Genomic DNA, 26,857 nt, shown 5'->3' with positions numbered 1-26,857 from the left:
TTGAAACTATAGTAGAGAACAAGATTGTCAGACACATGGATGAACATAATTTGTTGGGGAAGAGTCAATATGGTTTTTGTAAAGGGAAATCATGCCTCACCCATCTACTAGAATTCTTTGAGGGGGTGAACAAGCATGTGGACAAGGGTGATCCAGGGGATGTAGTGTACTTAGATTTTCAGAAAGCCTTTGACAAGGTCCCTCACCAAAGGCTCTTAAGCAAAGTAAGCTGTCATGGGATAAAAGGGAAGGTCCTCTCATGGGTTGGTAACTGGTTAAAAGACAGGAACCAAACGGTAGGAATAAATGGTCAGTTTTCAGAATGGAGAGAGATAAGTAGTTGTGTCCCCCAGGGGTCAGTACTGGGCTCAGTCCTATTCAACATATTCCTAAATGATCTGGAAAAAGGGGTAAACAGTGAGGTGGCAAAATTGGCAAACGATACACAACTACGCAAGATGGTTAAGTCCAAAGCAGACTGCAAAGAGTTACAAAGGCATCTCACAAACTGGGTGACAAAATGGCAGATGAAATTCAATGTTGATAAGTGCAAAGTAATGCACATAGGAAAAAATAATCCCAACTCTACATATAAAATGATGGGGTCTAAATTAGCTGCTACCAGTCAAGAAAGAGATCTTGGAGTCATTGTGGGTAGTTCTCTGAGAACATCCACTCAATGTGCAGCAGCAGTCAACAAAAGACAACAATGTTAGGAACCATAAGAAAAATGATGGATAATAAAACAGAAAATGTCATAATGCCACTGTATAAATCCCTGGTACACCCACATCTGCAATATTGTGTGCAGTTCTGGTTCCACATCTCAAAGAAGATACCCGAATGAGAAGAGGTGCAGAGAAAGGTAACAGACATGACTAAGGGAATGGAACTGCTTCCATATGAGGAGAAGTTAAAAAGACAGGGACTGTTCAGCAATGACTAAAGAGCGGGATGTGACAGAGGTCTGTAAAATCATGAATGATGCAGACAAAGTGCTTAGGGACGTGCTGTTTACCCCTTCACATAACACAAGAACCAGGAGTCACCCAATGAAATTAATAGGCAGCAAGTTTAAAACAAAAGGCAGTAATTCTTCACACAACACACAGTCAACCAGTGGAACTCACTGCCAGGGGATGTTGTAAAGGCTAAAGTATAACTGGGTTCCCAAAAGAACTAGATCGGTTCATGGAGGATGGGTCTGTCAATAGTTATTAGTTAAGGTGGTCAGAGACACGACCCCACACTCTCAGTATCCCTAAACCTCCGACTGCCAGAAGCACCTGGCTCTGGCCATGGTTGGAAGACAGATGATTGGGCTGAATGTACCGTCGGTGTGACCCAGTATGGCTGTTCTGATAGACTCAGGAATGCACAGAGCCAGGAGGTGCATGCTGAGGACAAAGGAATGAAGCATGGCCAGGCTTTTCCACTCCAGTGTCCTTTGTCCTTCGTAGCTAGTAGTTCAGCACAGAGCCAGCTGCACCTCTTATCCCCCTGTTTCTGCCCATGTCTTTCCTGCATGGGTGTGCAGTCTGAGTGTGTGTTCCTTTCCTGCTCTCCCCTTTAGGGCCGGCATGGACAACCTGGACAGAAGGGGGAAATCGGCTTTCCTGGCAGACCGGTAAGAACTTCTCTTAACTTGTCTCTGGTTTGTTCCCTGGGTGAGCTGGGTCTGGTGCTCCTTTCACTAGCCAGCACTGCCCCCATTGCCTCCCTGTCTGAAAGAAGTGGAGACACCCCCATGCTGAGGCTAATGGGGAATACTGGCGATGCTACACAGCTTGGCTCACTTGGAGAGCTCTTGCTGTGGTCGTGTTTTCACCAGATGCTCACAAGCAAGCTGAGCAATTGCTGTCGTGGGATGCATAAACAGGGGACTCTTGAGTGGGAGTAGAGAGGATATTTTGCCTCTGTATTTGGCACTGGTGCGAACAGTGCTGGAATCCTGTGTCTGGTTCTGGTGCCCACAATTCAAGAAGGATGTTGATGAATTGGAGAGATTCAGAGAAGAGCTGTGAGAATGATTAAAGGATTCGAAAACCTGCCTTATAGTGATAGACTCATGGAGCTCAATCTATGTAGCTTACCTAAGAGAAGGTGAAGGGGTGACTTGATCACGGTCTGTAAGTGCCTACATGGGAAAAAAATGTTTAATGACTGGCTCTTCAGTCTAGCAGAGAAAAGCTCTGACACACTCCAATGGCTGGAAGTTGAAGCCAGATAAATTCAGACTGGAAATAAGGTGTACGTTTATAACAGTGACAGTAATTAACCACTGGAACGATTTCCCAAGGGTCGCGGTGGATTCTCCAGCACAGACAATTTTTAAACCAACATCGGCTGTTTTTCTGCCAGCTCTGCGCTGGGAATTACTGTGGGGCGGGTCTCTGGACTGTGCTGTACGGGAGCTCAGACTGGACGGTCAGAGCACTGGTCAGGAGAAGTACATGAACTGGTAGAGTTTGGGGGCTCGCAAACGTCTCCGATTCGTTGGGGGCATGTTCCCCGCCCTCCCAGGGGCATTTTCCCTTCTGATTTAGCGAGAGGAGTGCAGCCTAAGAAGGCCCTCCTCGGGCGCCGTGTGTGGTGTGGTGCCCTCAGCTGGAGTCAGCCCAGCTGTGGGAGTGAGCAGTGTCTACAATAAGTTACTCCATTCTGAACCCTGGGCTTGATGTTTGTCTGCAGGGTCGTCCCAGCATGAACGGGCTGAAGGGCGAGAAGGGGGACCCCGGAGGGCTCGGCTTGCAGGTGAGTGCCCCGGGGGACGATGGCATGCCGGAGGTGCTGCAGCTGGCTTTGGCAATGGCCTGCCGCATTGCCCTGGCGCTGTGCAGAGGGCAACCACCGCCGCATGGGGAAGAGGCACCACACAGGTTTAATGAGTGAGAGGGGAGGGCTGGGCTGGGGGGTGGACGGAGGACAGGGATGCTGGCAAGAGCAGCCCAGGGTGGAAAACGTTTTCAGGGTCCCCCAACCCCCACAGCACCCAAAAACCCCACAGCCAGCCAATCAGAGAGGAGGTGATGGATTGTGGTGTGGTGACGACCCTTGGATGCCCGGGGTCAGGGCATCCGCCCTGTCCTTAGAGCTGGCGCCGGGGAAAGGGCCGGAGGGCTGGGCTGGGGGTGCCCACGTTGTCGGCGTGGAGCTTGGTTTGCTTTGTGAAAGGAAACAGGCATGTGGGCCAGGGGCAGCCGTCCCCACGTGTCCCAGCCTGGCGACTGCTGTGCGGGCTCCAGGAGTGGAGGGCCCTGAGGGAAACAGCCATCAGTCACGGGCGCTCTGCTGCGGTCCCCACCTTGCCGACATGCTACGGGGCGCTGCGTGGCATGTGCCAGCAGGGAGCCAGTCCTGCGCAGAGAGGGCAGGGGGAAGGGGACCGTGATGGATGCCAATGGCTGACTGAAACCCTCGCCCCCCTTTCGCTGCCACCGCCACCCGCTCTGGCCAGGCCTTCCGCGTCTCTGTTTGGGCATTCAGGGCAGAGGTGTCCAGGTGCTTTTGGAGACGTGGGTGTCTGCGTCCAGCTGTATTGGGCAGAGACCCGCAGTGGGGGTCTTGGTTAGTCTGCGGAGGAGTAAGACCCTCAGGCTGACTGCATCAGTCCAGCCTCCTGGAACCCAATGAACTCTTTCCTCTCTCTGCAGGGTCCTCCGGGTCTCCCCGGGCCCCCAGGTGCCCCTGGCAGTGTAGTGTCCGTCTACGACAATAACGTAAGTAACAGTCCTGGCACGTCATCACGCCATGCTCTGGGGTCAGGGTCACACGATGGCCAGGGCCGTGAAAGGTGTTCCTGCTGTTTACTGCCCCCTGTGTGCTTGGCGGCAGGCACACCGGTGGGCACAGAGGGGTGCTTTCACTAGGCGGCCATGTCCGGGAGCACTTATTCCATGAGCACAACTGGGGAGGGGGGCTAACAGGCCGTGTGCTCGGGAGCTGTTGAAGGACGACAGCCTGAGTGCGTGCTGCATGCTGCACCCGCTGGGTTAGCCAGCCTGCCCGATAGCTAGCTTGTCTCCCGGCATTGTCCAGCCAGAGGAGGAGCCTCTTTCCCAGAGCACTGTGCAGAAGGTGCCGCGTCCAGCTCCCCAGAGCAGTGAGCCGTGTCTCCGGGGGCCCAGGGCCCCCCGTTTATTTCTCTGCCTTGCTCAGCAACTTCAGGGTAAATCCACCTAGAAACCGGGACCAGCCAAGCACCCCCCGGGCCTGCCCAGCACGGGGTGGTGGGAGCATGGAGCCTGCCATCCCCTGTAGCGGCCGAGCAAAGCCTTCCCCAGGGCTGGGCAGTGGCCGCTCATGGCAGCCTGTCATTGGTTTAGCCTCGCAGGCACCGTGCAGTCCTCGACCCAGAGTAAGCAAACAGCCAACCCCGCTCTGAAACCTGAGAGTGAAATCTAGGCCCAGATTCTGCCCCCTGCACACTGGGCAGCCCCACAGCCCAGTGACTTCACCAGGCCTGCGCACAGCATGTGGGACTGGGCAGGCGGCAGGATCTTGGACTCCCAGTGATCAGGGCGCTCGCTAACGAGGTGGATGGTTTGTGTCCCAGCACGTCTGCTCTGGGAAACGCAGAGGAACCAGTGAGCTCTGCTTGCTGGCAGGGAGAGTCCCAGCAAGAGGGGAGGTTCTGTGCACATGCTTGGCACATGGTCTAACGTAGCATCATTGGGGAGACCTTGGCTGTAGCACGTGGCAGAATGCCTGGCAAGTGTGCTTTGTTTTAAAGCGATGCTGTTTCTATCTTTTCAGGCATTTAGTGAGTCGGGCCTTCCCGGCCCTCCAGGATTGCCTGGTAAGGATGATGCTAGCGCTGGGGCTTTCTGCAGCAAAGGGGGAAGGAAATCAGAGCTTTTCCCATGAACCTTTTGTGATGGTGCCTCCCTGAACGCCTTTGGAGATCTTAGCATGGCCGTGAGGAAGGGTGGGGTTTTAGAAAGCCCAAGCAGGAGACGTACAAAGCGGGGGCTTGTTTGTAATGCCTGGTTACCCTTGTCCTGGATTCTACAGTGCTGGGTGCTATGGGATGTCTAAGCTGGCTACGGGATAACGGACCCCTTTGTTACTGTGTTGTGCCATGCTATGCTGTAACCTTCACTGATAGGGCTGGGCAGGGAATGGGGCTGGTCCTACAAAGAGGAACAAATCCTTCTTTTTAATCGCAATTTCAGCTTTTCAGTGAGGAGATGAAACCCAAAATGTTTTGGCTGGAAACTGAAATATCCAAGTTGAAATATTTCAGGTGCTGGTTTTCATGCATTGGGGGTTTTTGATGAGAAGTTGACATTTCCCATGGCAAGCAGACACTTTCCGCAAAAGCGTGCATGACCTCAGAAAGCCAGGTTTCCATCAAAACCAGTTTTGGTGGAAAGTTTTCCACAAGCCCTACTTCCTGAGTAACCCCGGATCCGATGGCTGTATCTCTCCCCTGGCTATGGCATCTTACCCCCTGGCAGGGCCTGACTAACATTACTTGGTAAGCACCCGTGGTTGGTCTGGCTGGGGAGCTGCCTTGCACACCCTTGGTCACTGTTAGGGATAGTGCTGGGTGTAGGCTGTCCTAGATAGCCGCCGTCATTCTAGCTGCAAACGGAGATCGTTGCTGCTGGCTGCCAGTGGAGGGCTATGGCTCTTGTGTGGTAAGAGATCCTGCCGTTAGCTTCTGGTTAGGGTGGGAAGACGCTAGGAAGCCCACCTCCAGCATGCCTCTTCTGCATTAGCACTTGGACCCCACCAGAGCCCTGTTCTTTGACTGCATTGCTCGGTTGTTTCTCTCGCTGCCAGGGGAGTTGACTCTACATGTGAACCACCCTGTCTCTTCCGGCGCTCAGGAGGAGACTGTTTCGTTTTCATATCTCTTGCGGGCCAGTAGAAATTTGCAGCATGGTTGCTTTAGCATATGGCCCAGGAGCGCCCCACCGCGTGGCAGGGGCTGTGCAGTCCCCCACTCCTCGGATGGAGGGTGTTTGTGCAGGTGTGTGCTGCCTTCCAGTGCCCAAGCGCATGTACCATCCTGTGGTTGCCACTCGAAGGTCAGTGTTGGCCTGCAGTTACTCCAGGACTGCTGCCCTTCGCCCTGGGTACGTGGTGGGCACAGTTAAAAGCTGCGGTAGTTCCCTGCCTCTCTCCTCCGTGGCCCGAACAGTCTTAGGCCAATGCTGGTGCTTTCTTTTGTCAGGCTACCAGGGTGCCCCAGGACAAAAGGGTGAACGAGGCGACACAGGTGCCCCAGGGCCCCCAGGTAAGTGAGCACATCCCTGATCTTCCATCTGCGCTGCGCCGGACTTGGTCCTGCCTCATGGCTCTGCAGTGACATGTGCAAGATCGTGCTGACCAGGTCAGTGCAAATCGCACCATTTGGCAGTCTCCGCAAAGAGACACGGGTGGCTGAGCCCGGGAGCTGGTGAAATCCATGTTCCCTATAGGTGAGGCCCTGGCCTCGTTCAGGGCGGACCTGCTCTGAGGCGGTGTCAGGGCTGTGCAGTGAAGGAAGGTGTTGTCTGCAGGACCTGCCTCGATTGTTGCCGAAGTTGGAAGGTGTGCCATGAATGAGTATCATAGAATATCAGGATTGGAAGGGACCTCAGGAGGTCATCTAGTCCAACCCCCTGCTCAAAGCAGGACAAATCCCCAATTTTTGCCCCATATCCCTAAATGGCCCCCTCAAGGATTGAACTCACAACCCTGGGTTTAGCAGGCCAATGCTCAAACCACTGAGCTATCCCCCCCCCCCCCCCCAATGAGGCGGGGCTGGCAGAGAAATGATGGTCTTGTGGGGAAGGCAGTTGAATGCTGCCCTGGAGAACTGGATTCTATCCCTGCCTCTGCCACAGAGTTCCTGTGTGATGCTGGGCAAGTCACTTAATAGTGACCACCCATGAAAGTTTGGTTGGTTTGTTCCTAATATTCTGGGTGCCCAACTTGAGAGCCTGGGGTGTGAGGTGCAGAAGTGCTGAGCACTCACAGTTGTGGCTGAAGTCAACGGGAGCTGTGCTGTACAATGCCTAGGTGTCTCAAACTGGACACCCCAAATTAGTGGATACTTTTGACCATAGTCTCTTTGTGCCGCAGTCCCCCATCTGTAAAATGGGGATAATACAGCACAATGTGAGGTGAGTGGGAGAGGATAAATGCAGTACTGTTTGTAGAGCACTCGGATACCGTAGTGCTGAGCTGCATAGAAAAGCTCATGAGGAAATGAATCATTTGGATTCAGAGCAGGGTTTGAACAGGGGGCAGTAAATAAAGCCTGAACGATGAAAAGAAAATCAAATATGGACTAGCTGCTCATCAGGGAGCACCGCCCGCCTGTGCTCTGGTTCTGAGGAAACGACAGCATGCCATCATGTCGTGAGACGATATCCCAATGCACACAAAGGGGCAGAGTGCTGTTCCCGCAGGCAGCCTTAATTCCCGCCTTTCCTACTTCCGGGTGCTTGACTTTGCACCTTAATAATGTTCCGTTAGCGTGTTAGAAGGCCCTTGCGGTTGGCGCTAGTCACCCCAGCCCGGCGGGGTGAGCCATTGGTAGCTGTCTGGGGACGAAGCAATGGGGAGAGTGGCAGGGAATGTACCAGGACCTTCAGCGGTGGGACTTAACAGCGCCCGCTAGCCACTCCTGACTCTGTTCCTGTCTCTTCGCAGGCCAGTTCCCCTATGATCTCAACGAATTTGGTTCCACCTTCCGGGTAAGTGCCTCGCCTAGATGTGGGGCTGCCCCCTGGGAATCAGTGGGACTGCTGCCATTGAGGGCATTAGGAGCAGGAGTGCACGGAGCCGGTGCCCCTCCTTGGCAGGAGTCCCAGGGGGCATCCCCAGCTGTCACTGCACACGGAGAGCCCGTTGTGCTGTGGCTTCAGGGCAAGACTGGCCTGGCTCAAGCACCCGGCTCCAGAGCTGTGACCCCAGGAAGTGATGCCCGCGCTCAGTGTCCCTGAATATCCAGGTGGCACCCTGTGTTACGGGCACCGCCGCAGGCTGAGCACCCCTGGGGCGCCCTGCAGAGGGCAGTCCCGGTAACTCCCTGGAGCGGGCGCGCTCTGCTTGTCTGTCCCCTCAGAGCATGCGCCACCCAGGCACTGCAGGGACGGGCGGCGCAGCCGCTGCCCAGCCTTCCAGGGCACGTGTCACCGCACCCCTGCCCTCGGGGGCTGTGCTCATCCAGTCCTGGCCTGTGCAGGCAGCAGGGTGTGTGGAGGAGTTCACAGCACCCTGTCCCTGTGGGGGTGGGGGGGAGGGTTGGGGACATCGGGCAGCCCAGACTAATGTCAGTTCCCTTCGGCAGGGTGAAAAAGGAGACCGGGGGGACCCTGGACTGAAAGGAGAAAAGGGGGAGTCTGGCGGGGGAGGACTGTACGGACCAAGCGTCACTGGACCTCCAGGTCCTCAGGGCTATCCTGGCCTTCCGGTGAGGTGCCCCTGTTGGCAAGGGGATGGGGGATGGGGCTAGGGTGGGCACACCTGGGCACAGTGATGGAGAGTTTGACGGGGCAGGCAGCATGCAGCCAGCACTGTGGCCCTCCCCAGGGGGGTCCTTCATGGGACCAGTCTCAGGGGACTCGGGGTGGGGCTGGGGGATCCCTGAGCTAGATTCATAGATATTAAGATCAGAAGGGACCATTATGATCGTCTAGTCTGACCTCCTGCACAACGCAGGCCACCGAATCTTACTCACCCACTCCACAAAAAACCTCTCACCTATGTCTGTGCTACTGAAGTCCTCAAATCGTGGTTTAAAGACTTCAAGGTGCAGAGAATCCTCCAGCAAGTGACGCATGCCCCATGCTGCAGAGGAAGGCGAAAAACCTCCAGGGCCTCTTCCAATCTGCCCTGGAGGAAAATTCCTTCCCGACCCCAAATATGGCGATCAGCTAAACCCTGAGCATGTGGGCAAGACTCACCAGCCAGACACCCAGGAAAGAATTCTCTGTAGTAACTCAGATCCCACCCAATCTAACATCCCATCACAGGCCATTGGGCCTATTTACCATGAATAGTTAAAGATCAATTAATTGCCAAAATCATGTTATCCCCATCATACCTTCTCCTCCATAAACTTATCAAGTTTAATCTTGAAGCCAGATAGGTCTTTTGCCCCCACTGCTTCCCTTGGAAGGCTATTCCAAAACTTCACTCCTCTGATGGTTAGAAACCTTCATCTAATTTCAATTCTAAACTTCCTGGTGGCCAGTTTATATCCATTTGTTCTTGTGTCCGCATTAGTACTGAGCTTAAATAATTCCTCTCCCTCTCTGGTATTTATCCCTCTGATATATTTATAGAGAGCAATCATATCTCCCCTCAGCCTTCTTTCGGTTAGGCTAAACAAGCCAAGCTCCTGGAATCTCCTTTCATAAGACAGGTTTTCCATTCCTCGGATCATCCTAGTAGCCCTTCTCTGTAGCTGTTCCAGTTTGAATTCATTCTTCTTAAACATGGGAGACCAGAACTGCACACAGTATTCCAGGTGAGATCTCACCAGTGGCTTGTATACCTCATCTCTACTGGAAATACCTCGCCTGATGCATCCCAAGACCGCATTAGCTTTCTTCACGGCCACATCACATTGGCGGCTCATAGTCATCCTGTGGTCAACCAATACTCCAAGGTCCTTCTCCTCCTCCGTTACTTCTAGTTGATGCGTCCCCAGCTTATAACTAAAATTCTTGTTATTAATCCCTAAATGCATGACCTTACACTTCTCACTATTAAATTTCATCCTATTACTATTACTCTAGTTTACAAGGTCATCCAGATCCTCCTGTATGATATCCCGGTCCTTCTCTAAATTGGCAATACCTCCCAGCTTGGTATCATCCACAGACTTTATTAGCACATTCCTGCTTTTTGTGCCGAGGTCAGTAATAAAAAGATTAAATAAGATTGGTCCCAAAACAAACCCCTGAGGAACTCCACTGGTAATCTCCCTCCAGCCTGACAGTTCACCTTTCAGTAGGACCCGCTGTAGTCTCCCTGTTAACCAGTTCCTTATCCACCTTTCAATTTTCCTATTAATCCCTATCTTTTCCAATTTAACTAATAATTCCCCATGTGGCATGGTATCAAACACCTTACTGAAATCTAGGTAAATTAGATCCACTGCGTTTCCTTTGACTAAAAACTATGTTACTTTCTCAAAGAAGGAGATCAGGTTGGTTTGGCACGCTCTACCTTTTGTAAAACCACGTTTGTATTTTGTCCCATTTACCATTGGCCTCAATGTCCTTAACTACTTTCTCCTTCAAAATTTTTTCCAAGACCTTGCGTGCTACAGATGTCAAACAAACAGGCCTGTAGTTACCCGGATCACTTTTTTTCCCTTTCTTAAAAATAGGAACTATGTTAGCAATTCTCCAGTCATACGGTACAACCCCTGAGTTTACAGATTCATTAAAAATTCTTGCTAATGGGCTTGCAATTTCATGTGCCAATTCCTTTAATATTCTTGGATGAAGATTATCTGGGCCCCCCAATTTAGTCCCATTAAACTGTTTGAGTTTCGCTTCTACCTCAGATATGGTAATATCTACCTCCATATCCTCATTCCCATTTGTCATGCTACCATTATCCCTAAGATCCTCATTAGCCTTATTAAAGACTGAGGCAAAGTATTTGTTTAGATATTGGGCCATGCCTAGATTATCCTTGACCTCCACTCCATCCTCAGTGTTTAGCGGTCCCACTTCTTCTTTCTTTGTTTTTTTCTCATTTATATGGCTCTAGAACCTTTTACGATTGCTTTTAATTCCCTTTGCAAGGTCCAACTCTACTTGACTTTTAGCCTGTCTCACTTTATCCCTACATGTTCTGACCTCCATAAGGTAGCTTTCCTTGCTGATCCCTCCCATCTTCCACTCCCTGTATGCTTTCTGCTTTTTCTTAATCACCTCTCTGAGATGCTTGCTCATCCAGCTTGGTCTACAACTTCTACCTGTGTATTTTTTCCCCTTTCTTGGGATGCAGGCTTCCGATAGCTTCTGCAGCTGTGACTTGAAGTAATCCCAGGCCTCCTCTGCCTTTAGATCCATAAATTCTTCAGTCCAATCCACTTCCCTAACTAATTTCCTTAATTTTTGAAAGTCAGCCCTTTTGAAATCAGAAACCCTAGCTGCAGATTTATTTTTGTTTATCCTTCTGTTCAATTTGAACTGAATTCGCTCATGATCACTTGAACCAAGATTGTCCCCGACAACCATTTCTTCTGTGAGGTCCTCACTACTCACCAAAACCAAATCTAGAATGGCATCCCCTCGTCGGTTCAGCAACTACTTGATGAAGGAATTCGTCAGCTATCGCATCTAGGAAAATCTGAGCCCTATTATTATTACTAGCACTCGTCCTCCAGTCTATATCTGGGAAGTTAAAGTCTCCCATGATCACGCAGTTTCCATTCGTATTCACTTCATTAAAAACATTAAAGAGGGCTCTATCCATATCCAAATTAGATCCCGGCGGTCTATAGCACACCCCAAGCACTATCCCAGGGGGGGGCTCTAATAGTTTTCTCCCCCAATGTGATTTTTGCCCAGATGGACTCTGTCTTATCCATTCCATCGCTTCTTATTTCTTCACATTCTACCTTATCATTGATATACAATGTTACTCCACTGTATAGATGGGACTGACCACAGAGTCAGGCGGCTGCCCAATGCCCAGGGAGAAAGGCCTCACGAGGCCAGTGGGGCCAGCAAGCGCCCGGCATCCTGGGGTGGGAGGGTCGGCAAGGGGGAAGCAAGCGCTCTGCATCCTTGGGGGCAGGGGGTTTGCAGGGGCTGGGTGGTGCTGGGAGGGGTGGGTTGAGTGATTGTGTGTATTAACCTGAAGAAGACTCTCCCCTGTGCATCCCCAGGGTCCCAAGGGGGACAGCATTAGAGGCCTGCCTGGCCCTCCAGGGCCTCAGGGACCCCCTGGCATTGGGTACGAGGGGCGGCAGGGCCCCCCTGGTCCCCCTGGGCCTCCCGGGCCCCCCTCCTTTCCAGGACCCCACAGACAAAGTGAGTATGTGCCCAGGAAGTCATCTCTGTGCCCCTCCCCGCGCTCTGTCTCCCCACGCGTTCATGCCCCTCGCGTCCCACCCACACCCCCCCACCAGGCCTGAGACCTGCCTGGTTACCGAGGTGCTAAACCCCCCTGAGTACCAGCCTGTTCTTCCTTCCAGCTGTCAGCATCCCTGGCCCACCTGGGCCGCCAGGGCCACCGGGACCTCCAGGGACCAGCGGGTCGTTGACCTCCTCCGGGGTAAGGCAGGGCTTGTGGGGAGGGGACAGGTGGCGTGTGCGGTCTGGGCCGGGGCCTGTCAGTGAGCAGGGTGCCCGGAGCTGCCCAGCAGGCCCGGGGGAGGGCGGGGGCAATGCAGTGGGGAGACCCAGACACAAGCCCTAGTAGGAGAGCTCAGAAATCTGCTCTCAGGAGGAATATCCCGGGTGAAGGGCAGAGCGGGATCCAGATGGGGGCCCCAGAGGAGCAGGAGAGGCCAGGCCTTAGGGTTGCCAGGGGTGGCACTAGTCAGAAAATCAGTGACCTCTGCTTCGTGCTGGCTGGGCCGGCCGGAGGGGCTGCCTGTGTCACGGGCACTGAGCACAAAGCAAGTGATACCCGCTGCGGGAGCTGGGCTGTGAGGAGAGCCACGTGGGAAGGACTGGCAGAGACCAGGGACCAAAAGCCCCGTGCCGTAGGGCTCACGGAGCTGACGGCACTGTGCCCGTGAGGGGATCTGTGCAGACCCCTGCGTTTATCCAAGAGAAGGGGGACGGGGACTGTAAGTACCTACCCCCAGGAGATTCGTGGCACAGGGGGCTCTCCAGTCTAGAAGCCCCCCTGCCTGGGAGCTGCAGCGAGAAATGAGGGGCCGATTTTTAGCAGTGAGGGGAATCAACCCTTGGCACAGCTTATCTAGGGAGGCGGCGGGTCCTTCCTGTGTGACTGCAGCGTGGCTGCGAGAGTGGTTCCTCTGCGGTGCCACTCTGTGCCAGGAGGGCCCTGTGTCCCGGCGAGAGCCCACTTCTCTGCAACAGGCCACGCTGCCCACTGTGAGGGGCAGGTATCCGCCATTCGGCCGAGAAGAGCAGTGGAAGCTGTCGAGCCATAGAAACGCTCATAGCTGGGAAGAGACAGACAGGGCTGTTCGGTGCAGAGAGGAGATGGGGGCGAGGGGTCGTTCTAACTAGGTATACCCCAGTGGCATGGAGAAGGCCAGGCGTGAGGCCCTCCTCAGCAAAACAAGGAGACATCCAGTAAGATAGGGGGGCAGCTAATCTTAAACTGACAAAGTAAAATTGATTCCCCTGAGGCAGAATTACGCTGTGGACCTCAGGGCTACAAGATATTATAGAGACAGAGACGCCGGGTTCAGAAAAGGATTGGACCACTGTAGGAATAGCAGCATGCACGCTTACCATGGCAAGAATAAGGGTACAAGGGGAATCAGCTCTCATGCCAAGAGATACAGCAGCCACTACATCCCTGGCGTTAGGAAGGAGCCTCCCCCAGGGGTGGGTGATGGCAGAATTGTCCAGAGGAGTTTCACGCTGTTCCCTAAAGCCTCTGGCCGCTGTCCTGGCCAGGGCCCTGCTCTGATGCACCAGGGCAGCTCCAGAACACAGGGTATGAACCCAGCATCCACTGGACAGCCTCCATGAGGGGCGATCTCTGAGCCCTTTGATGCCGGAGCGCTAAGCATGCCAGTGCTCATGTGGCCTCTGCTGCTGAGCCCATTTCATGGTGTTCTCCACCCTCTCCTCCGAGTCCATGCCGGCGTCGGGAGCTGTGCCTTGTACCTCCGTGCTGGGCTGCAGAGGCTCCTCCTGCCGTTGAGCCCAGCCCTTGCCTGTGCGCTGACGCTTGTGTGTCCCAGCAGCTGCGGATCTTGCCATCGTATCAGTCCATGCTGAGCACGGCCCAGGAGGTGCCCGAGGGCTGGCTGGTCTTCGCACAGGACAGAGAAGAGCTGTACGTCCGGGTGCGGAGCGGCTTCCGGAGAGTCCGGGTGAGTACGGGGTGGCTCTGCCGAGCCTGGCAAGGCTACTGGGGAGTGACTGTGCGGGCGTCATACAGGAGAAGGTGCCTGTGAGCCTGGCCGGGGGGGCCTGGGGCTGATGAACGAGGTTGTTATGGGAGGATAGGCTGCTATGCACATACCTGCGTCCAGATCTGTCTGAAGAGCACCGCAGGTGAGCCGGGGCCCAGCCAGGGCCAGGTCTGTGCGCCCGGCGCTGCCAGGCAAAGGCCCCAGGCCGACACAGCACGTGCCCTTGGAGCAGTCCTGTGGAGGGCAGGGAAAGACGCACAGTGGGTATGGTTGAGCATGTGTCTCTTGTCAGGATCGGGGCCTTCGAGTCCAACCCTGCAGCCTGCTCTGCTCGCACAGACCCCTCGCCCTGCAGAAGCCTCCTGGGCATTTCCAGCAGCAGGAGCTGGGCCTGCTGCCAGTCCAGCCATGGGCAGAGGTGAAATCTGAAGACCTCTGACCGTCCGGCTCCCGGATAAACAATGCAGGTCACCCTGCGTGCTGGGCAGAATGGGGCTGAGAAGAGCCCCGGCCGTTCTCTGCTGACAGGCTCAGCCAGGCTGAATGAGGGCTGAGCGTGAGACTGACACATAGCAGGTCCTTGGGACTGCCGCTCCCAGGGAAGAGCCCCAGAAACCGAGCCTGGCAGTGCCTGTTCTGTGTGCCAAGGGGAGCAAACAGCGCAGGGGCCGTTTCCCATGCAGCCTATGGCCCAGCCAGTTCCTGGCACACCCGGCACCCAGCGCGTGGGGCCGGGGCAGCTTGATGGGGAGGGCAGGTTGGATTTAGTGCCGCCGCTACTCCCAGGCTTGGCTTGCCAGAGCCGTTGGCAGGAAGGGCACCCCAGCCCTGTCCCTTGGGGATTAATGACACACAGCTAGTGGGCGGGGTGCCCACGCCAGGCGCTCTCAGCAAACTCGTGTGGCTCCCTTGGCTGGGAAGCGGGGGTGGTGCGGGGCCCTGGTGCTCTCCAGCTGCTTCCCTGTCCAGGCTGGTGGGCCGGGTCTGGGGCCTCTGGGCTGTGGGCAAGGCAGATGTTGCTCACAGGCTGGCATTGTGGGGTATATCCTGGCCTGCCCCGCTGGGAGGGAAGCATGGGTTGGATCGTCACAATGCCAGAACGCCACCCGGCTGTGGGGCTGGGAGAATTCTTCTCTCCAGGGACAGGAGTGAATGCTCTTTAGAAGCTCTGCACCGTCCCCCTGGTGTGGACTGCACTGACCCGCAGGTACCAGCACCCACAGCTCCCCTTCCCGATCACTCCTGCTGGAGCCCCTGGCACTGCTGGGCCACTCGCAGCCCCAGATGCTGCTTGCTAAGTGAGCGTTGGCAGCCCCTTCTGCCTTCCAGCTCGGGGAGTCTGGCCTCCCACCCGCTCAGGGACACCTGCCGCACTGGGAATCTCCCCGACATGCTCAGGGACCCCCACTGGGAATCCCCCCCACACACACCCCAACCACTCAGGGACACCCACTGCACTGGGAATCCCCTCCCATGCCCCACACGCTCAGGGACCCCCACTGGTAATCCACCCACATACGCCCCATGTGCTCAGGGACACCCGCTGCACTGGGAATCCCCCACCATGCCCCACCCGCTCAGGGACCCCACCACTGCACTGGGAATCTCCCCACATAGTAAGCACATGCTGAGCTATAGCCCCAGGCATGGGATTTCTGGCGCAGGTGTGAAGGGGGTTCGGCCCTGGCCGGTCTGTGGTGAAGCCTGTGGTCTGCATGGAGCTGGAGCATGCTGCCTCTCGCTCCTCCGCAGAGCCTGGCACCCTCTGACGCGGGGGTGGTCACTGGGCAGCCCGTGGGCCACAGCCTCCCGCCAGCTGCGTTGGAACGGCCCCCGAAATCTTTCCCTTTGCTGACTGTTCTCATTGGTGTGGTGTGGCTGCCCAGGGAGCCTGGAGCCTGGCTCTGCCTGGACAGAGGGTGACTGACTCCCCAGTAACCTGAGCCTCCTTGCTTTGTTTCAGCTGGAGGAACACACTTCCATCTCCAGCCCGGGGCTGGTAAGTGAGCCCTTCTTTCCCCCCCTGAGGGCTGTGCTCTCAGGCCCACGGAGTGCGACTCTGCCCCGCAGAGCCAGGGATCTCTCCTCCAGCTGGCCGGGGCTGCTCGCCAGCCCCAGGGCTGGGCAGTGAGCATCGCGCTCTCTCCCAACAGGACAACGAAGTGTACGACAAGCCGCCGAGTGTCCACTACTCGCATGGCGACACCGCCTCCTCCGGCTTCCTGCACCCGCGCCGAGAGCACAACCCCTCCGCCACAGCCCGGCCCTGGCGAGCGGACGACAGCATCGCCAACCACCACCGCCTTCCCGACCACTCGCCCCACAGCGCCCAGCCCCAGCAAGAGCTGCTGGACAGCTTCCCCCCACGCCGCCGGGGCGAGAGCGCCCCCTCTGCTGGTCACACGCACCACGACTTCCAGCCCGCCGTGAGTACTGCCCAGCCACGGCCGCCTTCCCCGGCAGCTGCCCCCGCCGAGCGAGAGCAGAGCTGTGCACGCGGCCGGAGGGGATAGTGCCCTAAGCCACCCTATGGCAGCCCAACCCAGGCAGCTGGGCCCAAACCGTCCGAGACTGGGGGCGGGGGCTGTCCCTGGGAAGAGTGAGAGGGAAAGGGCCCCCCGGGTATGCAGTCGCCTGCACTCATGCTGAGAGCAGGCGCTAAAGCCGAGGGTCGTGCTCAGCTCTACCATGCCCCTAATCCCCACCCGCACCCCTTCTTCCAGCACTGTGCCCGGCCTGCCAGCCCTGCCCCGCTGCTCGGAGCCTGCCAGCCCCGGGAGGAGGCAGCCAGACTAGATCCCTGTCAGGCAGATATTGCGTTGGCTGGCAGGAGAGCATGGGGAGGGGCAGGGACGCGCGGCGCTGGGCTGGGTCTGGGGGCGCAGCTGGTACTGGCTGGGCACACGAGGGATAGCAGTGTTAGCTCCTGTGACCATTCCCGGCGTCCGCGGGAGCATCCTGCAGAGATGCTGCTGGTAGCACTGGAGGAGGTGACCTCTGGGGGGAGCTACGTTGGAGCGTCCCCTGGAGCGGGGGCTCCTGCCTGCTCCCCAAGCGCGGCAGTCTCTTTGTGGGGGGGGGCAGCGGCTCTGGGGGTGAGGCAAGATGCCAATGGCCATTGACCACCTAGGGTCCTCTTCGCCTTGTTGTTCCAGCTCCACCTGGTGGCGCTGAACGCCCCACTGAGCGGCAGCATGCGCGGCATCCGGGGAGCCGACTTCCAGTGCTTCCAGCAGGCCCGGGCAGTCGGGCTGACGGGCACGTTCCGAGCCTTCCTGTCCTCCCGGCTGCAAGACCTGTACAGCATCGTGCGCAGGGCCGACCGGAGCGGGGTGCCCATCGTCAACCTCCGGGTACGCAGGGGGTGGGCGCGGGGCATGGGGCACGTACACACCCTGGGCTTAGCCTGCTAGCACTCGGAGAGGTGCACCCATCACCTGGGGCGGCAGGGCCTGATCCGGCAAGCGGCACCAAGCGCCCTCGCTCCCACGACAGTAGATGGGGATTGGGGCGCGTAGACGCGGGGAAGCATGGGAGCCTTGTGCAGAACTGGGCCGGCAGCCCCGCTTCCCGACGGCCGACCGCTGAGTGCAGGAGAGGGGCTCCGGTTGGTCTGTCGTGTGCGCTGTCCCAGCAGACCCGATGCTGCGTGCTGTGACGAGTTTTTCCTCCCGAAGGATGAAGTGCTGTTTAACAACTGGGAGGCGCTGTTCTCGGGCACGGAGGCTCAGTTCCGAGCTGGCGCTCGCATCCTCTCGTTCGACGGAAGAGATGTCCTGAGAGACTCTGCGTGGTAGGTGTCCCAGAACGGCTGCCTCCTGCCGCTGTCGGGAGCGACCCATTGCTGTGCAGCTGTGGGGTCCCCACGACACGGGGGGTCCCCTTTCGGGCTGACATCGAAGGGGATGGGGTTTCGTGATTCCCAACCGGCATCACGCGAGGCAAGCGAATGCCATGGGCAGAAGCTGCTGGCTCTGCCAGGAACGAGCCGTCTGCTGTAGGAACAGCGCGTGTGAGCCTCCCGGGGCAGGTGCTGGGCTCCTCACGGGGCACAAGCCCGCCTCCTGGCTAAGTGCAGTGCCAGGGGCTGGGGTTAGCCTGTGTGCTGGGTAGTTCTGGGCTGAGTGCCCACCCCAGGCTAATTCCCACGGGCTTGGATTGCAGGTTGCTCCCCGGATCTGCCCTGCGTGCGGGGAAGCAGAGCCGTGTAGCTGGCGGTGGGGAGCTGACTCCTGCAAGGTGCCCACAGTCACCAAGCTGGGCAGGGGGGGCAGAACCTTTGTGTAACGAGCAGCGTGCGGTAACGGGCAAGGAAGAGTGAGGGAGCGGATCTCCTTGGTCCGGGTGTTTTAAGATCTCTGGCTAGTGCTGGCTCAAACAGGGCCACGTGTGGCCGGTGTTCGTGAACTCTGGGCCGGCCTTTCTGCCTGGTTAGCACGGCTGTGTCCAGCCAGTCGGGCTCCCCTCTGTGTGGGAGAACCCCCACCCCCTCCCCAGGCTGGGGGGGGGCTCACTGGGCCGTATTCCTCAGGGCCTCTCTTGGCTTTGTTTGTGGGAATGGAGGAATCTGGGGGGTTGGATGTGGTGGTGGGGGGCCTGTGCAAACAGTGACACTCGCTGAGCAGGGGGCCTCCGTGCTGGACTGCTCTGGAAACTCCGGTTTTCCAGCCTGCCTCCCCAGGGCGGGTTCGATCCCGTCCCCCCTCCCTGCAGTCCGGGTTTTGTGTTTCATTGCCACCCGGGAAGCTGCAGGTAGGGAGCCCTGGCGGCTCCGGCCTAGCCTGCTGCTCCTGGAAGGGAGGCCAGGGTTGGTTGGGAGGGTCTCTTGGCAAACCGTGTCACTCCAGCCGTTGCTCATGCCCACGGGCTTGGCAGTGAGCTGTTGTCTTGTGTTGCAGGCCTCAGAAGAACGTGTGGCACGGCTCTGACGCCAAGGGCCACCGGCTCACAGAGAGCTACTGCGAGACATGGAGGACGGACAACAGCGTGGTGACGGGCCAGGCCTCCTCGCTGGCCTCGGGCAAGCTCCTGGAGCAGAAGGTGAGCAGCTGCCAGAACGCCTTCATCGTCCTGTGTATCGAGAACAGCTTCATGACCTCTTCCAAAAAGTGACCTGCCCCCGCCCGCGCCTCGGAGCACAGAGAGGAGGGACCCCCATGGGGCAGCCGCTTCCCCCTTCACACAGCCATTCCCAGAGAAGCAGATGAAAAGCCAAAGAGTGTTGAGCTAGTTTGAAACTCCAGCCCGGCGCCGGCCAGCATGTGGAGGGCTGAGCCGGCTGGCTGTGCTGACTCTCCTCATCTCCGTTGCAGATGCAGCGGGGCGCTCTCTTTTAATCCCCCTCATATTTAACCAGGTTAGTTGTATTCTTGGGTGAACTCCCCTTGGTTCCGTTTGCCCCCTTGCTAGGACGGTCGTCACAGGGAGGGCCCCGCGGTCCCCACGCAGGGTGCTGGAGCACGAGATGCTCTTCGTGGAGACGGGGAGGCCCAGCTGGCTGCACGGCCGGTCCTCGCGCTGTGGGGTGGGTGACTGCCCCCGCTGGACAGCACTCTGGCCTCGGGAGCAGCCGGAGCAGGGTGGGCTGTCACCGCACGGTCTGAGGGCATCCCAGGGCTTTGCTGTCTGTCGCGGACCACGCACCCTGCGGGGACTCAGCTGGGCGAAAGGCCCCGAGTCCCTAGCTGTGTCCCGGTCTGCGGGTCGGCTTCCCCCTCGGCTGGGTCTGATAGCCCCTGGCTTCGCCTCCCCTCTTCCCTCTGTTCCAGGGCAGCTGGAGTGGGGCCAGGCCCCCAGCCACAGGCGCCTCTGAGCTGGCAGTGGGGTTCCTGCCAGCAGAGCCCTGCTCCCTGCAGTGGGTGGTGAGAAGTGGGTTCCCCCCATGGCATGGGTAAGCTGGCAGTGGGGCAGTGGGGCAGTACTTCGGGAGCCGCTCAGAGGGGCGGGCTGTCCTTTGAAAGCAGACTTGGGTCCTTTTCGGAAGAACGGAACGGGTTTGTTATAAGAGGAAAGTCGAATGGAGCCCGAATCCCCACCCCAACTGTTCTGGGCAGTGCCTTCTTCATCGCAGGGCACTGGCTAGCCGGGCGTCCCCTCCGCAGGCTAGCCCAGCCGATCCACACCAAACCCTGGCCAACATGTGCCTTACTCTGGTTAGGGAGCGTGCGCTGACGAGGGGACTGGATGTACTCTCCTTTGCTTGGGGGCGGGGGAAGTTTGACAGTTTCCAGAGGGCAGATTGAAAAGTACCTCTTCTAGCAATACTGGGTGTCAGGGCCAGGAGGGTTTGTGACCTCCATGAGCATTACGGGGTGGAGGTGCTTCTTTGCTGCCATAAACCCTGACTTCCAGAGGGAGCCCCAGCCCGCAACGGGCAAGTCTGAATGTTAGGAACGTCTGGGTGTGGGATTTAAGGTCCCATGTTGCAGCTGAGCATCACTTCCAGAAGAACGTCCCACCTCCAAGCCAGAAGCCTTCCACACACTTTTATACTCCTCATGTACCGTACTTGTGAAGCACTAATGTCTAAAGGATTTTTTAATCAGTTTTGGAAATCTGAGGTGCTAAATTTTTAACTAGCTTCTTATTGTACTGAAATTATTACCATAAAGGCTGTGCAAGTCACACAATTCCCGTTTCTTCTTGTCTACTGTATTTGTGTAATTAATGCAATTTAAAGCCTGTGGATTTTTGTTTTTTTGTCAGTTGTGTTCTTTAAACCTTTTCTGAAGGCACTGAATAAAGGAACGTCTCCTCTCGTACTCCCAGTCACTTGGCTGCGAAGAGGGTGTGAATGCATGGTCGCTAGCCCTTAAGAAATGCAGCAGCTGGACTCTGGCTTCCTCCAAGTGGAAGGTCAGAGGAACACCTGCGTGGAGCAGATCTGAGGTTCGTCTTGTGCAGTATCCACGTTTGGTCTCATTCTGGTTTCTGTTCGAGTCTGGCTGACACCCTGAGACATGAGATTTACTGTCCCTTCCAGAATGTCACCACTGGGGCCCTACCAAGTTCACGGCCATGAAAAACACATCAGGGACTGTGAAATCTGGCTGTTTTAGGGGCGGGGGGCTCCTGTCCTGTGCCAGACTCCAGGGGCTGGGCTGGGCTGAGGAGGGATTTCCTCTTCCCCTGCAGAGGCCGCTCCCAGGGCCGGGACCTGGCTGGCTGGGAGCCCAGCTCTGAGGGCAGCACAGACGTGAGGGTGGGCTGTGGAGTCAGAGCAGCCGTGGAGCTTCCTGCAGCCGGGGAGGTTCCCAGAGGTGGGTCTGATGCTGTCTGTGCAGGGGAAGAGGAAGTCCCGTCTCTCCCCAGCCCGGCCGGGACTAGCAGCTGGAGCCTGGTTCATGGTAGGAGCCCCTGGCTGGGGCACCCTCAGCCTTGCCCTTCTCTGGCTTTGGGCCCAGCACTCAGGTTAAAGGGGCCTTGAGCAGGCTGTGGGGGACCATGGTGCCATGATCACAGTCGCCCACCTCTAAGGCCGGCCCTGCCCCCGCAAAAGTGATGACTCCCCATACCCTGTGATCCTCCCTTCTGTGCTCTGCTGGCCGGGGTGTGGCCTTCGGAGCTGGGTGCCCGGACAGCAGCCGCTGCTCTCTGGCCGCCCAGCTGCAAAGGCAGCTCCCCGGCCGGCAGAGCACAGAAGTGAGCGTGGCAATCCCACAGACCCCCGTTTTGGGTCGGGACCCCCACGGTTACACCACCACATCTGAAAGCATGAAATTGACCTTTTACAATCAGATGGCTGAACTTGACCAGAGTGGACCATGAATTTGGCAAAGCCTAGTCGTGGTTAATTGGGGTCACTCTGGATGCTCTTGTTCAGAGAAATGTCCAGCTCCTGTTGGAGTGGAGCCAGGTTTCGTGGTTGATGGGAAGGCGGTTGGGGGGGTCCCCACACCTTTAGGCTGGTACCATGAGACCCCTCAGGATGCTGATGCGGCAGTAGCCTAATAACTTGCGCACACACCCCCTGCCCGCCCCAGCTTTCCTGTTGCATTGGCCCCTCAGTCACAGCCCTGCTGCTGGCATGACAAGGCCCTTGGCTCGGGACTGGCAAGCCTCAGCTCCCAGGCTCGGCGTTCCTTGGGCCGTGTGAGTGCCCGGGAAGCTGAGACCCCCCCAGGCTGTGCGGTGCAGGTGGACGCTGCCTGGGCTCGGGCTGGCTGCGGGAAGAGGCCCAAGGGCTGCCCCTGGGGTGCTGTGCTAGGAGCCGATTCCCCGGCTCCATGGCCACAGGTCGAGGGACCCTGAACTTACCCAGCCCCAGCTGCGGCTCCCCATGGAAAGGTGAAATGTCAATAACTACTGAGCGCAGGCCTAGCAGTCAGTGTTGGTGTTAAATCCAGCCCCGCACCAGCTCGCTGCTTCCCCTTTTGCTGCCGGGCACAAGCAGCATGGTGCCGGATGGAGCCCCATGCTGTGCTGCCCGACGGTCCCGCACCCCCTAGCACCACGGCGCCAGACAGAGCCCCGGGTCCCCGCAGCCCCTAGCGCCGCAGTACTGGACAGAGCCCCCATGTCCCTCGTGCCATGGTGCCAGATGACGCCCCAAGTCCCTGCAGCCCTAGCACCAGATGGAGCCCTGGGCCCCCAGTGCCATGGTGCCAGACGGAGCCCAGACCCTGGTGCCCCGGCACTGCGGTGCCCCCCAGAATCTCACACCAACTGTCCAGCAGGGGTTAGGAAAGTGACGAGCTGAACACCTGGGAGCTAAGGGCAGGCCCTGAAATCCCAAAGAGGGTGTTGGATCCCAGCAGCGTCCAGGGCCTCCCAGCCCCAGGTGCTGTGGCCATGCCGTAGGCTCTGTTGGCCAGTGCCGGGGCCCAGCTGCCTGGGTGCATGTGCAGCTGGGAGGGGGCAGCAGGCGGTGGGCTGGAGCTGTGCAGGGAAAAGGGCCTCTGTTGGGGGGGTAGATCCCTCTTTCCCCAGGGTGACCCCTTGCGCCTGTCCCCCTGCGCTGGGGCTGGGCTGGAGCAATGGCACACGGGGCCTGGCTGGGAGTGAGGGTGTTGGGGCCAGGGGTTGAGTCCAGGCTCCTGGGACACCCTGACCTATGCCCAGCCCCCAGGGCCCTTTCCTGCCGGAGGCCAGCTCAGAGTTCAGCGGGTACCAGGCACGCGGATGAGGCAAGGGCAGCTGCCCTTGCCACGGTGGCCAGCAATGCACCCTGGGGAGAGGGACGAGAGGCAGGCAGGGCCTTTCCAGCCAGCATCCCATCCCAGGTGCCGGGGAGGGTGGCAGACAGAGCCTCGCCCTGCACCCAGCACAACAGCCCTCGTGCCAGGCCGGACTTTACACAGGACCGGCTCAGCCGTCATGCAGCCCTGAGCGAAGAGCTGAGGCCCTCAATGCCCCCTGCTAGGGCGCTGCGCCAGCCCGGGGGGGGGAGGGGCTGCTGGCCACACAAGCCCTGGGGCTCAGCAGTGCCAGGGCCCAGTGACACAGCGTGGGCGGGCACGAGAGAGAGGCCTAGGTATTTGCTGTGCTTGTCAGGCCTGCCGTGGGCACGTCGCGCACGCAGGCTGGGCATGGGCTTATCTGCCCAGCCCGGCGGCGGGCAGAGCCAGGGCAGGGGCAGTTACCGCGAAGGGACCCCAGGTGAACACGCAGGGGCGCAGACAGCACGGCATCTCCCCACCGCGGTGACAGCCTGGTTTACTGGGCATCCGGCCTCTCTCTTCTGACGGCCCGTGGCACGCTGGTGAGCGAGGTCAGCGTAACGTCCGTAGTAACCCGGGCTGAGGCCTTGGCTACTCGTTAGTACGCGTCAAAGTCTGACCCAACAGGGCGAAAGGGCCCGGGCGGGCGGCAGACCCCTCCCTGTCTCCAGCGTCAAGGGAGTATTAGGGCCTGGCTGTGTTAGTTACATACAAGGCAGCAGGGGCTGGGACATCACCAGGAACCGGGCCCCCTCTTGTCACAGGGTCACGGACCTTTGGGTGCCACGTCGGGCCCAAGCATTTTGCCCTCGGCGCAGGGCCTGCCTGGGAGCCCAGCCAGCTGTGCTGGGCCAGCCTCTTGGCGAGAAACACGGCGCTGAATGAGAGGCTCAGTTGGTCCATCGGGTGTTAGGCCACACGGGGTCATTTTACTTTTGCTTGCGTGTAACCGTCCAGCTTTATTCCTGACCCGTGGTAGCACTTAGCCCTGTGACCAGCCAAGGGGGTGTGCGCTAACGGGAGGGCGGGTGCGTCCGCCCCCAGGAAGCTAGCAGGCTCAGTGTATGGGCTCTTTAAAGCCGCAAAAATATTACTACTGCGTGAGCGTGTGCAGCCAGGGGCTGGCCGCCGGCGGGAGATGTTGCTGGGGACTGCGGGCGTTGGGGGGTTCAGTTTAAGGCACGGTTTGGCTTGGCAGAGCCCTGCAGTGTTTGCTGGCATGGCTGGGAGCTGGCACGCAGCTTAGCAGTATTAAAACGCCCCCAGGCTGGGGCTGGGGGCAGGGGAAGGGTAGCGACATCGCACACAAGGCTGGGCGCTCAGCAGATTGTCACAGCGGGGTGTCTGCTACTGGCCAGGCACCTCCCCCAGACACCACCGTGCAGGCTGCAGGCCCCAGAGGAGCACAGCGTCTAAGGGCAGCAATGGGCCCCCTAGCCCTGTGCTGAGCTGCCAGCTGCTCCCCTGCGCTTACAGCCCCCCTCCCCCCGGTGCGGCAGCAGATTCAACGCCAGAGGGGCCCGGGGGAGCCAGGAAGCAGCTGGCTGGGGCAAGAGAAGCTGCAGTGGCTGCACAGGTGCCATTCAGACAGTTGCCGAAGCAGTGCATGGGGGGAGAGGCAATTCGGTGCAGTGCTCCAAGCCCCAGAGCCTGGAGTCAGGTGATTACACGGGACCCTCAGCTTTCACTACGAAGAGCACACTTCTAGCCCTTGTGGGGCAAAGCTGGAACACAGGACCCATGAGGGCTGACACCAGAGGCCCTCAATGGCTTGTCTTAGCAGCATCTTGGGTGTAGCTCCCTCCCCCGCCCCCCCAATTTTCTGGTTAGCTTGGCACAGGTCACCCCGAATGAGTGTGTGCGCACGCAAAAGTGTCTGGAAAACCCGGCCCAGGAACCACATCAGTAACGGAGCCGTGTCACTCAAAGCAGCAGGCCTGGCGCTGGGATGGGATCTCCGGGTTGGCGCCGCTCTGTCCTCAAAGGCCGTTCTTAGCACTGGGGTCTGCACGGTGCAGCTTCTGCCGGCGCTGAGGCTGTGATGGGAGAGGCGGCGCGGGCAGGAGTGGCAGCCTGGGGGCCAAGGGTGAGCACAGCCTGGGGATGGACGGCCCCTACGAGCTAGGACAGGACTGCAGGCCTGTGCTCCTGGCTTTCTCAGCTGCGCATTGACACTGCGAGGAAGGTGAGAGGACCGCGGCAGGGCTGGCTGCTGGCTGGGACGGGCCAGCCGTTCCCTGGGACGGTGATGGGGCTGGGGTCTGCACGTAGGCCGCTCCCTCGCGTCTCCTCTCCCAGCTGCGCTCAGATGTGCACGCTGCCCGGCTCCGAGCTCCTCTCCTTCCCTGGCGCCTCCTCAGCGGGGCTGCAGAGCTCCTTGGCGAAGGCCGGCTCCTTGCCCCGGCGGTGCCTCACGGCCTCGCACACCGCTGCCCCCAGGTACACCACCGCCAGCAGCGTGAAGTAGGCGAAGTACACGTAGAACTGAGGGGGAGAGAGCGCCCAGGAGCCCAGGTTAAACCCACAGCCTGCCCCCCGCCAGTCACCCAGCACTGCCCTGCCTGGCTGGCTGGCACCAAGAGGTTAACGGTAGCTGGGGTGGGGGGGGGACAGGGCTGACCCCGTGCCCCTCCCTGCACTTTCTGTATCCAGGGGCAGGTAGCCGCGTAGCTCCCCGATAACTGCTGTGTGACCGGGGGGGCCCAGCTGCACCAGGGCCTGGAGAAGCGGCAGAAAATCATGGCGAGCGCACAGCCTAAGGGAACAGCCGTAAGCGGGTTGTTCCCCGTGGGCTACGGCTCTCGCTCACCAGCGCTGAGAACGGAAGCTGGGCCACCCCCAGCTACTGGGCCCAGCCTGGGGGGCAGCCCTCTGCCAGCAAAGAACAGGGGCACCCTGTCAGCCAGCCAAGAGGGCAGGGCAGCCAGAGTGACCGAAAAGGTTGGCGGGGGCTGAGTGTCAGAGACCCTGGCGGGCAGGCATGGGGCTGGTGAGAGCTGCCAGGGGCTGTGCGTGGTCCCAGAAGGGAGATGCAGGCATTTCCCGGGGAAGGCCAGGAGAGCAGTAGAGGAAGGTGCCTGCTGGCTTGAAGCTGCGGGCAGAGGCCCGGAAGCAGTGGATGAGCTTCCCCCTGACATCCCCGCCCAGGGCGCCCTGGTCAAGAGGCAAGGAGCAGGGCAAGCCTGGGGCTTGGGGCAATAGGGGGGAGGCAGTGGGGGCCAGGGGCAATGGGGGGATGTGGGGAGGCAGCACGGGCTGGGGCACCAAAATACATTTTCGCCTAGGGTGCCATTTTCTCTAAGGCTGGCCCTGTCCCCACAATGGAGGGCTGGACCCAGGAGACGAGAGAGTGGGCTGAGGGGAGTGAGGGATGCTTTACTGGCAAGGATGAGAGGCTGGAGCGAAACCCCCCTCTTTGACCGGAAAGGCTTTGGGTCCCGCTGGGAAGAGCAGGGTTGCATTCCAGCTGACAGCTTGGGGGGTGTCCTGGCAGGACACAAGAGGAGCCCAGGTGAGGCAGAAGATGCTGGCGTGTGGTATGTGGGGGGTCACGTCATGGGAGTTTAAAGACTACGTACACTGGACTGATAACTACACCGTTTGGGGAGTTATGTTTTGGAAAATTTGTAATAAACCAGCCCCAAGGAGGGGTACTACCAAGGCAAGAGAG

The 26,857-nt window shown here is 58.4% G+C and overlaps 2 protein-coding genes across 7 annotated transcripts in view; one reads left to right on the top strand and one right to left on the bottom strand.

Moving 5' to 3' along the window:
- COL18A1 (collagen type XVIII alpha 1 chain) overlaps nt 1-20,790 on the top strand; it is a 239,589-nt gene extending 218,799 nt beyond the window's left edge. For 3 of the 5 annotated variants that reach the window (XM_043525804.1, XM_043525803.1, XM_043525802.1), the window contains 15 exons: nt 1,574-1,627; nt 2,692-2,754; nt 3,654-3,719; nt 4,756-4,798; nt 6,182-6,244; nt 7,648-7,691; nt 8,288-8,410; nt 11,852-11,996; nt 12,161-12,240; nt 13,859-13,987; nt 15,993-16,028; nt 16,183-16,455; nt 17,185-17,382; nt 17,707-17,822; nt 18,928-20,790. In XM_043525804.1, the coding sequence (XP_043381739.1) occupies nt 1,574-1,627; nt 2,692-2,754; nt 3,654-3,719; nt 4,756-4,798; nt 6,182-6,244; nt 7,648-7,691; nt 8,288-8,410; nt 11,852-11,996; nt 12,161-12,240; nt 13,859-13,987; nt 15,993-16,028; nt 16,183-16,455; nt 17,185-17,382; nt 17,707-17,822; nt 18,928-19,141 (1,647 nt within the window). In that variant the 3' untranslated portion in view covers nt 19,142-20,790. Of the gene's footprint in view, nt 1-1,573; nt 1,628-2,691; nt 2,755-3,653; nt 3,720-4,755; nt 4,799-6,181; nt 6,245-7,647; nt 7,692-8,287; nt 8,411-11,851; nt 11,997-12,160; nt 12,241-13,855; nt 13,988-15,992; nt 16,029-16,182; nt 16,456-17,184; nt 17,383-17,706; nt 17,823-18,927 lie in introns of all 5 variants that reach the window. The other 2 variants (XM_037912360.2, XM_037912359.2) reach the window with 1 other exon arrangement.
- A 3,299-nt stretch (nt 20,791-24,089) lies between these two features.
- Nucleotides 24,090-26,857, bottom strand: part of SLC19A1 (solute carrier family 19 member 1) — a 40,993-nt gene continuing 38,225 nt past the window's right edge. For both annotated transcript variants that reach the window (XM_037912564.2, XM_037912565.2), the window contains exon 6: nt 24,090-25,671. In XM_037912564.2, coding sequence (XP_037768492.1) covers nt 25,492-25,671 — 180 coding nt within the window. In that variant the 3' untranslated portion in view covers nt 24,090-25,491. The remainder of the gene's footprint in view (nt 25,672-26,857) is intronic.

The sequence above is a fragment of the Chelonia mydas genome, chromosome 11, assembly GCF_015237465.2.
Source record: "Chelonia mydas isolate rCheMyd1 chromosome 11, rCheMyd1.pri.v2, whole genome shotgun sequence".
NCBI classification, from domain to species: Eukaryota; Metazoa; Chordata; order Testudines; family Cheloniidae; genus Chelonia; species Chelonia mydas.
This window is presented reverse-complemented; position numbering and strand designations above follow the sequence as displayed.